The following is a 13,035-nucleotide window of genomic DNA, read 5'->3' as shown; positions in this document are numbered from 1 at the left end:
ATAAGTTTCTGTGATATTTGTTTATCATTACTCATTAATGTAAAGGTCTACGAAGCAAGCTATATACTCTTGGTTTGGTGTTATATCATTACCCCATATTATTACATATATCCAATGGACCACACACTGCCCCTTTACTGCATGCCAGAGTAAGAGGCAAATACAGAGACACAATACATGATATTGTATAAACTAAACCCTCAGAGACCTTGAAGAGCAACCAGATGTCATCTTGCATGGCCAGCAAAGTGCAGCCAATAAAAAAGTGTATGTTGCTATGGCCTAGTGTGGCAGCCGATGAAGGTTTATTAGCTCCATCAGAGGAAAAACATACTTAATAGCCCTATTTGGCTTTGCCCTTTCCCTTGCCTTGACCTTTTTTGGCTTCAAGTTTGGCCTGAATCCTAGCGGCAGCAGCCGCCTTTGCTTCTTCCCTTTTCTTCTTTTCTTCCTCTTTAGCTGCAGCAGCAAGTTCCCTCTGCTTCTTAAGCTCTCTGAGCAAAACAGATAAATTTAATATAGCATTAAAAATTAATGAAAGAGCCTCCACTCACCGAAATAATAAGAAATTGATGGATATTAACTGCTAACACTTACTCCAGCCTAGCCCTCTCATCTGAAACACTGCTCAGACTAGAGCCTTTACGAGGTCGGCAAGCCACCAACTCGATCTCAAAAATAAGTGTTGAACTGCAAAGTGAAATTCAAATAGCACATGCCTGTATCAGAAAATTATCAATCTTGGGAAAGCAATATTGTACACCTGCTAATCGTTGGATGATACTTACAGAAAAAGTGGGAGGAAATTCCAAAAGAGATTCCTCTATGTTAGTGAATTGAATAAGATGTTTCAGATCCAACTAACTCCTAGCCCAACGTATATGGTTGACATATATATCAATTTTATCAATTAATTGGAAACAGAAACACTAACCGGTGAGGCCAATAAAGTTTCTTAATATAATCAGCATACTCATTACGTCCTTCAAAGGAAAGTATTTTCTCGGAAGTCAATGAGGTAATTCATTTGAGAGAGAAATAACTCATGTTCCCACAATTCAACCAAATTCATCATCTTTGCAGGAGTAGATTTGTGGGAAGTTGATCCCTTTTGAAATATAGAAATGGTTGAATTTAACATTTCTTCCATCCCGAGTGCACTGGAAGTGCAGCAAAATGAGTTATCTGCACTCAGTTGGAAGCTATAGGGTATGCATGTAAAGCAATTATTCCACGGCTTTTGTTTCATGCAGCAATTTTAAGGTTAAAGAAGAAAGAGTGATACTCTGGGGGGATATCTGGCGGCGAACCAGCACTGCCATAGGCATATTCTGGCTTACAAGTGATCTTAGCAACCTCACCGACCTGCAACACCAAGTAAAGGAATGAACTTAAGGTCGAACCATATAAATAATAGCTAAAGAAATGCACAAGCATTCACCTTCATGGTTTTCAGCGCTATATCCCAAGCTTTAATTACAGATCCCTTACCCAACTCAAAGGTGAAAATAGTGTTATCTTCATGTGTTGTATCAAACACTTCACCAGTCTCAGCCAGAATTCCTTCATAATGAACTGTTTAAAATATATCAAATAAAAATAATCCTTTTTTTTTCCTGGTATGGTAAACACAAATCACTAGCTGTGATAGCACTAAATGAAGACAAATAGGCAGGTAAATTGTAAAACCTGAATTCAGTATAACATATTAAGTGGGATTATTTTACGATCGTGAAACCAAAATATGTTGGCTCAAAGCAATTGACATTAACCAAAGGGATAAACAAAGATATTAAAAAATTGTGCTCTAAGCAAAGGCACATAAAAAATGGAAGCAAAAGAAGGAAATAGGTAGTGTCGAGATCGAATAGTAGAATGCCAGGGCCAAGTGTTGATGAAGGGCGGTAACAGGTGGATTGGCTTGAGAGGGATACGGCATAAAAAAGAACATATGGGAAAGAAACAAAAAAGCAGAGACATGTCTGACAAAATAACTACAAATGGGTTTTCCTCATTGCAGAACCTAATCTTAATATTGAACAATTAAAACTCCTATATTAGAACATTACAGGAGCCCACTCCGAATTATTCCTGTCTGCTACTACATAAAGCAATGGAACAGATAGACAAGTCTTCCAGGTACTTCTGCGACTCCAGTCCTCATCTTCATGTCCATACAACAGAAACTAGGCTCATAATATTGAGCCAGAACTTTTCCTACTCACTGAATAACAATTTTGAACTGGATAAATGAAACAACTGACACAGCAACTAAACAAACATGGGCCAGGTTCTGAACAAAATCCAGCAATTGTTGTTCTCCTCAATCTACCCTTTTGCTTTTGTGGCAATAACAAGACAACTTTACATTTTTGCAATCGATTTGCGGAGGTAAAAAGACGCAGTCATGCCATTACACTTACTAAACACAAAATAGTTGGGGCCCCAATTCCAAATTGTGACAGCGAAATTTCCATGACATGAAAAGTAACAAGATGATGAGCAACTATCTAAGCATACCATCAAGAAGCGGAAGACCCTCTGATGGAACAATTGCATCAGGTTTTGCTCGCCGTATTAGTGTCTTCATGACGCCTCCATCCCCAGTCAAATCCACTGAATCGCCCATGATTTCTAATATCTCAACTGGCAATCCAACAAAAAATCTTAGCATTAAACTTGAGCGGTGAAATGGTGAAATACAAATGAAAACAACCACAACGCTATTAGATTGTCCAATCCTATAAAAAGTTTATTATCCAAATTAGCTTATCTAAATTTAAGTAGAAACATTTCAGTTTCCAGCACTAATACGAAGTTTAAGACGTATAAGTTACTTTCCTCATGACTGACTGTAAACAAAGAAGAGGTGTTCAATATTTTGATACTTGGTAACTTCAATGACTTACAGGAATGCTTGTCCTGCATAGCGTTAGGAAGATCAAGATCTAGCCAAACGTTTTGTTTCAAAGCTTCACCTGGTTATACTGGGATTTTCCAGTGTCAAATCCTAAAGAGAACAGTTAACATCAAACTAGAGCAACTTTGCAACAAGTCCAAGGGCGCCATCAATGAAGATAATGATCTACCAAGTCTCTCCCACACTTAGTAAAAGTTGTAATTTGTTTCGGGGATAATCACAATGTCCGCCCATGTTACTTCACCTAAATACACGAATCTCTCCATGTTCCTATCTCTTCATAATGCTGATCATTCACTTCTCTTAGACTTGTATAAATGTGCCTATCACATTCTGCTAATTACATAAGAAACCAATTGGTTTATGATTTTGATGAATTCCAGTGCAAAAGATAAACAGAAAAAATACATCAAAGATATAGAACACATTATGATAACCCTATATAATCACGAACCCCTTTGTTTTGCTATCAAAACCTGCATTCTTGTTCTAACATTCTTGAAGCTTAGTATATAAATATACTAAGGTGTCCTCATCATTGATAAGGATAACATTGAATAAGGCAATTGCATCCCAAATGACCACCCGGTTGACCAAACCATTGATTATATTGCCTTCCAATATCCATCCTAGTTAAAGAAGTTAATTCAAGAAAACTCATTTTCCTGTTACTATTACAAAATTTCAATACAATTCTCTAGTTCTCTATATTTTGGGTTCAAAAAGGAGTGCCGTAATTTCAATGCAAGAAAAGGGGGAAAAATCATAATCATGTTCAAGAAATCATAAGAAAACTGTAGCGAATAGTGATTGAACCTTTAACCTAAACTATACCTCTAAAAAACAAACAGAAGCCCAATAAAAACCCTTTCTACTGCAATTAAAGACTACAAAACATTTACCAAGAACAATATTTTTTAACATTAAAATTGTATAAATTGACCAAAATTGACACCACCTTCAACAAAGTATTCCACGAAAGCACGCATACCTGACTGGAGAGGAAGGCTGAGAAGCGAGGGGAGGCAAGAGGGGAATTTGAGGGAAGATGGAGGGTAAATTAGGTAAATTGTCACCAGAGGTATAGATGAAGTAGAGGGCTTCGGCCATAAAGATTCTCCGCTCTCTCTTTGCTTTGTTCTTCCACTGCCAGAGTTGTTTGCTCATTCCTTTTATTCATATCTCCAACGAAATTCATATAAATTCTCCACGCCCGCCTTAGCGCGTGACGAAGTCGATCGAAGCATTTTCTTCCGGGCCAGCCCAATTTATTGGACCGGCCCACTTAGGACTTTGAGCCCAGTTCTATTTTCTCCACGAAACAATGAAATAAGTTTGATTGCACAACTAATTTCATACAATAACGTTCCCTTTTCTTTTTTTCTTTTTTTATAAATAAAATGTTAGCATAGTTGGATTGAATTACAAATATTAGATTATTGCATTATTTAATGATTACTACAAATATATATCTCATCAAACTTTTTGTTCAATATGAACACTTAAATAAAAGCGTATATATTTACTTTTTGAAATTGATTTCGAGTCCTTGGCAAGATTACAACATTAAAACAGAATAAAAAATTCATATTATTTAAAATAAAATAGAAAAAAAAAACTATACAACAATATGAATTTGAATAAAAAAAATCGACTGTTAATGTAGAAATTGAACTAGTAGATATCTTGTGTTTTGGCCGTTATATTACAACCCACTTCAACATATCTTGTACTGGTACGTCTTTCTTTTCATATCTCTTAAATGCTTTATTTTTTTCTTTTAATTAACAAAATATGAACACAAATTCACCCATTATTCAATTTCATAATTATAATCATACCATCATATTACTAAAATAAATTGAGTTTTTATTGAACCAAACATTACGATTTGGCAACTCTACTTTCATAATATACTCGAATTTTATATTTTTAACAACATTCAAACTTATGAAAAAATATTTATAAATATTAAAAAATAAACAATTATCAACTTATTACTCACACTCCTGAAATTGAAGCACAAGTGAGAAATTGAAGAGTAGATAGATAGTAGCCCCATGTCCCATAATGTGATTTATTATTGGCATGTGTGTATGCATTATAGATGTGACCGTTGACCAAACATTGATCTACGAAATCTGGGTTGGAAACTTTGAAGCCCCTCTTCTCCAGTTCTAATTTTATATGACTGTACAAATAAAGATTATATTGGATATAGTGTCTATGCTATCTCAAATATAATTAGTTAGACATAATTAAACTAATCCAAAATAGGAATATAAAAGTCATCAAAATAAACACGAAACTTGGATAAGCTCTTTTAATTCTAGATAAATGTATAATCATTCATTTTTATTCACATATTTGATCAGATAAATTGGTTGTTAATACCATCTGAATTCATTTTACAGTAAGTTAAAAAAAAGGTTGGTCCAAAGGCAGTGGTCCTTGAAGAAACCAGTACCCAAATGATGGGCGTGACTATATGTGTGCAATTCAAAGATAGAAATGTTCATTGTATTTGGCATTTTTGTTCTTAGTACGATTTACTGCATATACTGTCATCCTTAATTAAAGCCATGTACTTGGTGCATGAACATTCAACAATCTCCATTTCTAATTACTTCATGCCAACTCCACCATTTTTGCTATATACTTTTATTATTACATCAACATTAATGGATCTCACTTGAACAGCACCCCCATCTATTCTCCGGAGGAGAGGTTTGGTTCCAAACCCCGATTCGGATAAGAGGAATACGTGATGTTAATGTGCCATTGGATGATCCACATCTTAGGATCTGATGTCCTATTCTTTTCGATCTATAAATTTTAAATATTATTCAGATTTACATGCAATAAAATTTGAATATGGAAGTTTGAATTAGACATTTAGATGTGAAGGCAGCATTTTCAGTATTTGATTGATGCTACCTAGTTACGTGGCCTGTTAATTTTTCAGTTATTATAATACCCTTCTAGAAAACATTAAATATATTTAAAAATGCAAAATAGTAGAGAAGGGTGTCAAATCAAGGTTGCAGGCCCATCGCGGACCTTTTGTCTCTTTCTCAATGCTGGATATTCCCCGCAACTTTAATAAACTAGTTGATATTCGCACGATGGTTTGGCCATCATTTAAACAGATTAAATTAAAAAGAGTTGATATTCGCACAATATAAAAGTGTATACATATTTTATTTTAATTTTCCTCATGTAATTTGAATAATCAGTCATTTATTTTATTATAACAATGTCTTATGATTTTATATAACAATGACTTATTTTAGTTCTGACTAATATACCATCCAATCAATTTATTATTTTTTTTTTTATAAAAATAGTGATTGTATAATTACATTAACATTAATAAATTGAGAAATATAAAGTCATAGACACAAATACTCACATGTTTTATGGGGTTCAAATTTATTGAAGAATCTTAATCTCAACTATGATATTAAGACATAATTCGTATTAGCCAATCATATTATTTTCATAGGTTGCGTGAAATATAAAAAGAAAATAATGTATCTTTTTGTTGAACAGAAAGCAGCGACCAATCATCTCTAAAAGTCTTGTTGGTTGTTCATATTGTTTTCTCTAAAATATGAAGAAACAAGGCAACTAGTCATGTAAATCATTAAAGAACAACATATAAACAACTAATGATGTAATAATGATATTATGAGAAGATAAAAATTAGGATTTATTTTGAATTTTTGGGTGAGAAGTTGTGTTGAATGATAATTAATAAAATATATTGGTGAGGTATTGGAAAAAAGCAAAAAGGTTAGGCGGGTGGGAGGAGGAGAGGGTCAAAGTGGTCCTGATAGGTCAAAACCTGAAGGAATCAGGACAGAAAGGTCATTTGCGTAAGAAACAAAGAACTTGGTAAGTCGAGCCAATTTTAGTGTCTGTTCCCATCCGTCCATCCATCCATCCATCCATCATCGCCTTTTCTTGAAAATCACAGCAATCAAAGTGGATGAGTGCCATCACCCTATATCATTAGATTTGCCCGCTGCCCGCACACAACTTGGCAGGTTAACTATATTCATCCTTGTAAAAAAAGTGTATGTGATAAAACAAAAATTCTCCTTCAAATGAATGGTCAATTTAGTAGGAATATAAAAAATGATATCTTACAGAAAGAATAGTTTTATTTGTTGAAGGGCAAAGGGTATGAACATGAACATGAACATGAACATCCATTAGGAATGGTAATGGCATCTTCATCTTCCAAGGTAGAGGAGTTCAATTTACATCAAACACACTCCACACACGTTACTATTCCACTCCATCAACTCCGCCTCCTCTGTAACTTTTTATATATTCTTTAAAATTTCATTTCATCATCACTCATCACTACTACTTGTACAATTAATTAATAAAATATTACCACTATCAATCTTATTATAATTCCAACATTCCAACAATATTCAAAATAAATATCATCAATCTGCGTCAGCTGAGCTAATTGTATCCATACGCTGCCCCAAGCAATCATCATCAGAAACCAACACAATTCCAAAACACACTCCACTACACCAACAATATTATAATTCACATCAACAGCAACAACCCCAAATTTCTCCTCAGACCAAAACATCTGCAAAGAAATTAAGAAATGGGTCATCATCAAATTTCAAGCATTTATTTCACTTGTACTTTAGCCTGATTTACATCAACAAGAACAGCCCTTTAATTTCTCCTCTCCAGTCTCTACCAAAATGAAAAATACACCTAAGAAATTTCACAAAAAGGGATCTATCTATCTTCTATGTATATATATACACATGTTAATGATGAAGCATAATATCCTGGTATATATATATCTTCCTCCTCGGACGCTGAACAAGTGGTGAACAATCAATCACATAGAAAGGAAGAGATTACAAGTGGAAAGAAGGAGAGAGGAGGGATGCTCAAGAATCAGAGTAATTATTATCTCTCCAGCAAAGAAGCATAGTGACACATCTACGCATGATGTAGAATCTGGCTCTTTGCTCCTTCACCAGAGCAGCACATTTTCTGGTGAAAGAGCACTTGTTGGATGCTGAGGAGGAAGAGGAAGAACGGCTTCTTCTTGATAAGCTTAAGCTGCTACTGCTGAAGGTTTGCCTCTTGGACGACGACAGCTTCCACTTGTGCGAGTACTCTATGTACATCAACTCATCTGCTCCTACTCCTTCTCCACCACTACTACTCACCATCATCACCAAATTGATTACTTTTTCAACAACAAGATTTGATTTTGATTGATTAATAATAATTGAAGCAGTTTTGTTTGGATGGAGATGTTAGAGAGAGAGAGAGAGAGAGAGAATAGATGAGTTAAGAACTGTGGTTGATATTTATAGGCTGATAGTGGGGAAAAGGAAAGATAGGCGTTGGCAATGGCAATGGCAATGGCGTGGCAGTGGGTATCACCTGCCTAGGGACACCCACCTTCCCCTTTCTTTTTCCTTTTTCAATTTTTTTTTTGGTTTCTCTCTCTCTCTCTTCTTTTTTTTTATAAAAAAAATGGGAATTATATAATAGAGTAACGGATATTGCTAAAATTTTAAAATGATTTTTCCGAATTTAGTAAAATGATGTTGATAATAATTCTTTTCTTTAAATTAGAATGTCAATATTTTTCAATTATAAGTCGGCAAGGAATAATTCAGGTTATGGATCCTTATAAATTTTTTTGCTATTGAAAGGTTTAAATTTATTCAAAGATTCTTTTAAGTGCAGACGGATAGGACTGCATTTTGTATTTATTTTATGTGATATATTAATTTTTTTATGATCAAAATAATTATAATTAAATACTATTTTGCAACATTGACCTATTAGCAAAAGATGGAATTAAAAATGAAAAAAAGAACCAAAATGAAAATTTGGACAAATATAAAAAAAATTAATAAACGTCTAAATTTTGCGAATAGGCCCCAAAAGTTTGGTGAGAGTGCAATGGTTCCCATAGTTGTTTGGATCTTGTGCAAATATTAAAATGGAGAGAGAGAATAAGACAGAATAATAACAGGTGAGGGTTAATGAGTGGAATAAATGCATAGTTTAGAAGAAATCTGAGTGACCTTATAAGCTGTGCCTGTCACAATAAATATCACATTTAAAGCCTTAACAGTGAAGAAGTAGTAGTGAAGAGTGATGATAGCAACTCAGCAGCAGATCACACTCCTTACTATCATCGTCATAATAATCCCATCCCAAATTCATTTCTTCTCTTATCTATATTCTATTCAAATCACTTTTTTTGTTTTTTTCTCATTTATAGTATTAAAGGGGTGTTTTTGCAATAATTTTAAAAATTTGTATTGAAAATAACTTGTAATTTGAACCGTAGTAAAATTTAGAGTGCTTTAAAAATAAAAATATTTGTAATTTGAATTAAGTGTTGAGAAAAACAAGTTAATAATTGGAATTAGAGTTATAAGTTTATAGCAGTAATGTAAGCAAAACTGAGACTGTGTGTTGGATTTATAAATTTGATGTTGATGCAAATAGATGATGAGGCGTTTGTACAATATAAATATGATAATAAATGTGGAGAGCACATCCGCTCATCAAAACCTTTGGACAAAATTACAAGACTTTTCTTGGCTCATGTTGATGCAGGTATTCAATGGACACCATTATTTACTGATGCACATCCCAAATCCCAATCCATCACCGCCGATGAAGAAGCTCCTACTCCTTTCTAATCATTAGTATATTCAAACTGTGAATGTGTTCCATTCTACGGTTAAGGTTTTCCATTTTGCGCCGCCTCCCACACGTGTCGACATTGTTCTTGTCTCCGGTCCTTGAGACCAAAAGTCCTTCCCTCTTTTTCCTTTCTCCCACAACCCCCTAAACTTTTATATTATAATCAAAATTTGAGATGAAGAAGCTTTTTTGCTTGGAAGATAATGTTTTTATTTAAAACAAAATTTATTATTAGTTATCAAGTAATTATGATTAAATACAAATTGATGTAAATATTCAGATTATCTATCATCAAAATTATTTTTGTCATCATAGCAAATATTTTCTAATCGTGATAAATATTGTACTTACCCACACTTGCAAAATTTATGATAAAAAATCGTTATCCAATTGTAATCAATAACTATATATTATAATTATTTATTTTTTTTAACTGTGACATCATGATGAAATGTGAAATTCCTTCAAGTGCAACTCAAGTTTGATGAGTTAGAAAAACTAATATAACATACAAAAACATTATTGTTGAACTCGAGTTATGGTCAACTTTATTAAAGTTAAAAGTAAAAATTTTAAGTCGGCTGAGTTAATCTATTGGTAGTAAAGAGTAACTTTTTAGTGTTGATTATCGCAAAAGGCTATATAAGCATTGTTTGTCTTATTATGATGATTGTAATTAAAAATCAAGTTCACATGCTACTTTACATCTCATGCAGTTTGTCTTGCAGTGACTCTCCAACGTTATCAACCGCTCAAATATTTTTTAATCAGCTTTTGAAAAATTTAACAATATTTTAGCAGAACATAAATTTTAATGTAATACCAAATAGTGCGTCCACCTAATTAAATGAATGTCGTCGTTTACTGCATTTTGTCTTCTACTTTTTTTTATTTTTATTTTCACTGAATCGGATTCTGTCTTTTTTAATCAAGAAATAGAGTTTGCAGAAGAAGGTTCTGCACATGATTCCATGTGAACATCATTTTGCTTTTAGAGTTTAGACCGTGGCTGCTAATTGGTCAAACTTGTATATATATATATATATTCATGATTTCCAGATTATGTTTTTCTTTAGGTAAATAAAAATAATTAAATTAACAAATTCAAAGTTATATGTTCAAGTCCCTTCAAACATTGAATATTTATCTTACTTTATGAGTGTGATGTTTTCTTATTGGAGCTTGGAAGAGCTCCAACAATGGGGAAAGGGAGAGACTAGAATTGTTAAGATTTTTCATTACTGTTACATAGTTATACAAGGGGCTCTATCTATGATCCTTAAAATTATCCTACTACTATACTAACCTTTTGTACCCGATGTAGAATGTTATTTAATTAGCAGTAGTAGTCCTAGAAGTTTGGGAGGCCTTCTCAAATCTCAACCCTGGCCTATGCATTCCCTCAAGGTCTTTTAGGTTGTTGGGCTCGGGAGGGATGTTGGGCTCTTTCAATTTTGAATTTGAATTAGTTATGTTCGTAAGCCTATCAAAATATTAATATAATCATATAATTTTTATTTAAAAAGAAAAAAAAAAAAGTATTATACGACACATATATGAGATGAGAATGAGAATTTGTCCAACTGTATATTACATATTAATATTTAGAATCATATTTTCATATTATGTTATGCATTTCTGTTTATATATGTAAACTAGCAAAAAATTTATGTAATGTAGAAAAATTATTAGAAGAATATAAGAAGGAATAGAATGAAAAATTGGTTGCAATTTTACTTTTTTTTTTTTTTTAACTTGCTTCGTGTGAACCAAAATTCACGTGATCAATCTTATCCTGGAAAATACATAGTGGAAGTACAATTATGAGGGAAAAGAAAAGGACAAACTCGTGAAATTTGAACAACACATGTTACAGAAAAAGAAGGTAATTTGAGCTAATTGTCCCCGCTTGTCACTTTTTGGCTACGTACGACCTGGTGCATTTTTGCTTCTTTTTTAATAGAAATTATGATTATTTAATTGCACGAGTATCAATAAATTTAAAAACTAAATTCATTCGATTAATATATTCAAATTATAATAAATTTCCAATTAAAAGTGAGATAAATACTCATTACAATACTCGTATTAATTGAAATAAATATTAACACATTTGATGAGACTCAAATCCATAATTATAAAATTTTGACATATATACACATGAATCTAGCTATTAAAATTTATATGTATTTACATTTACTTATGCATGATGTCTAAGTTATTGGGACGAGAATTCCACATGGTTGAGAACATAAAGGCTAAAACAACGGATGAACAGTGTGAGTGTGTGATGTTGAATTGGAATGGTGCGGAAGGGTCTTAGGACTAGTTAGGGTAGGAGGGGCCCTGCCGGCACAGGCAGGCCCTCTTCATGCCCATCCCTCCGATGTTTCACCATACTGACCAAATATTGACATGTATACCCAATCTTAAAATGGGCTAATGTTTTAAGACCAAATATACACTTCTGCCCATATGTTTCTCTATTTCTAGAACTTGACCCAGATGTGCTGCATTCACCCATCACTTTCTGTCAACTCACTAAATTTCAATTAGTTCAACCCCAAACTATATTAGTATTTATTTTTCAAGCAAATTGATGGAACTGATGCCTCATTATTTTAGAGGTCATCGATTTAAACTCTGTTTTATGCGTAAAATATTATTCTACTGTATAGTAGATGTTGTTTAGATTTATATAACAGAAATGTTGTTTTATTGCACAGTAGATACTGTTTAGATTTTTATTTATCAGATATTATTGATTAGGTTTGAGTTATTTCAATTAATAATAGTTTATCATTTCAAATTAAAAAAAAAAAATAATTTTGTATGGGGTTTTGTCTAAAAAAGTAAAAATTATTTGGATTAGAGTATTTATTCCATAAAATTTTTATTATGAAAAAACATGATGGAATGAATATATGTTTGGGTTAGGATAAGGTATGGTACTTTATAATAATTTTTGAATGAGAAAATATGAGAGGATAAATTTTCTGAAATTTATGGTTAGTTTGAATAAATAAAGGCTCAACCAAACAGGTCTTTCTTAGACATTTTCTATATTATGTGTTACTCTGTCAAAAGATAGAATCAATCCTTACAAATTTATCCAAACTCTAATTATAAAACATTACAAAGTGAAGTATTTTTCAGTTGAAAAAAATTGTGTGCGAGCTAATTGGCTTTGATAGGACAAAAATGATATTATAAAAATATCAAGCTATTCTGAATTGGCTCATCCTCCACTCCACCAAATCTAATTTAATTTAACAATCAAATATATAATTGCAGAAACTCAATAATAATTTAAAAGTGCTTCAACAATAATATATTTGGACTCGTATGACATCAATATTGTGAGAAGCTTTGGAGTGTTTGGGAAAACTTGTATT

At 32.7% G+C, this 13,035-nt stretch overlaps 1 protein-coding gene across 4 annotated transcripts; it reads right to left on the bottom strand.

Moving 5' to 3' along the window:
• Positions 1-64: 64 nt before the first annotated feature.
• Positions 65-4,097, bottom strand: LOC105167137 (FKBP-like peptidyl-prolyl cis-trans isomerase family protein). Of its 4 annotated transcripts, none has more exons than XM_088882603.1 (7): positions 3,912-4,097; positions 2,910-3,010; positions 2,521-2,646; positions 1,442-1,563; positions 1,286-1,365; positions 598-690; positions 65-494 (listed from the first exon to the last, which is right to left on the bottom strand). In XM_088882603.1, exons 2-7 carry the CDS (start codon positions 2,926-2,928, stop codon positions 344-346), a joined length of 591 nt encoding a protein of 196 aa, XP_088738729.1. In that variant the 5' UTR covers positions 2,929-3,010; positions 3,912-4,097; the 3' UTR covers positions 65-343. The 4 variants fall into 4 exon arrangements, with proteins under 4 accessions (XP_088738729.1, XP_020551043.1, XP_088738730.1 ...); XM_020695384.2 differs by having other exon boundaries at positions 1,442-1,575; positions 3,912-4,094; XM_088882604.1 differs by lacking the exon at positions 2,910-3,010 and having other exon boundaries at positions 3,912-4,095.
• Between the last annotated feature and the right edge of the window lie 8,938 nt (positions 4,098-13,035).

Source organism: Sesamum indicum, linkage group LG7, assembly GCF_026168435.1.
Source record: "Sesamum indicum cultivar Baizhima isolate 11 linkage group LG7, ASM2616843v1, whole genome shotgun sequence".
Taxonomy (NCBI): domain Eukaryota; kingdom Viridiplantae; phylum Streptophyta; class Magnoliopsida; order Lamiales; family Pedaliaceae; genus Sesamum; species Sesamum indicum.
The sequence above is the reverse complement of the archived record's forward strand: the minus strand, read 5'-3'. Positions and strand labels throughout refer to the sequence as shown.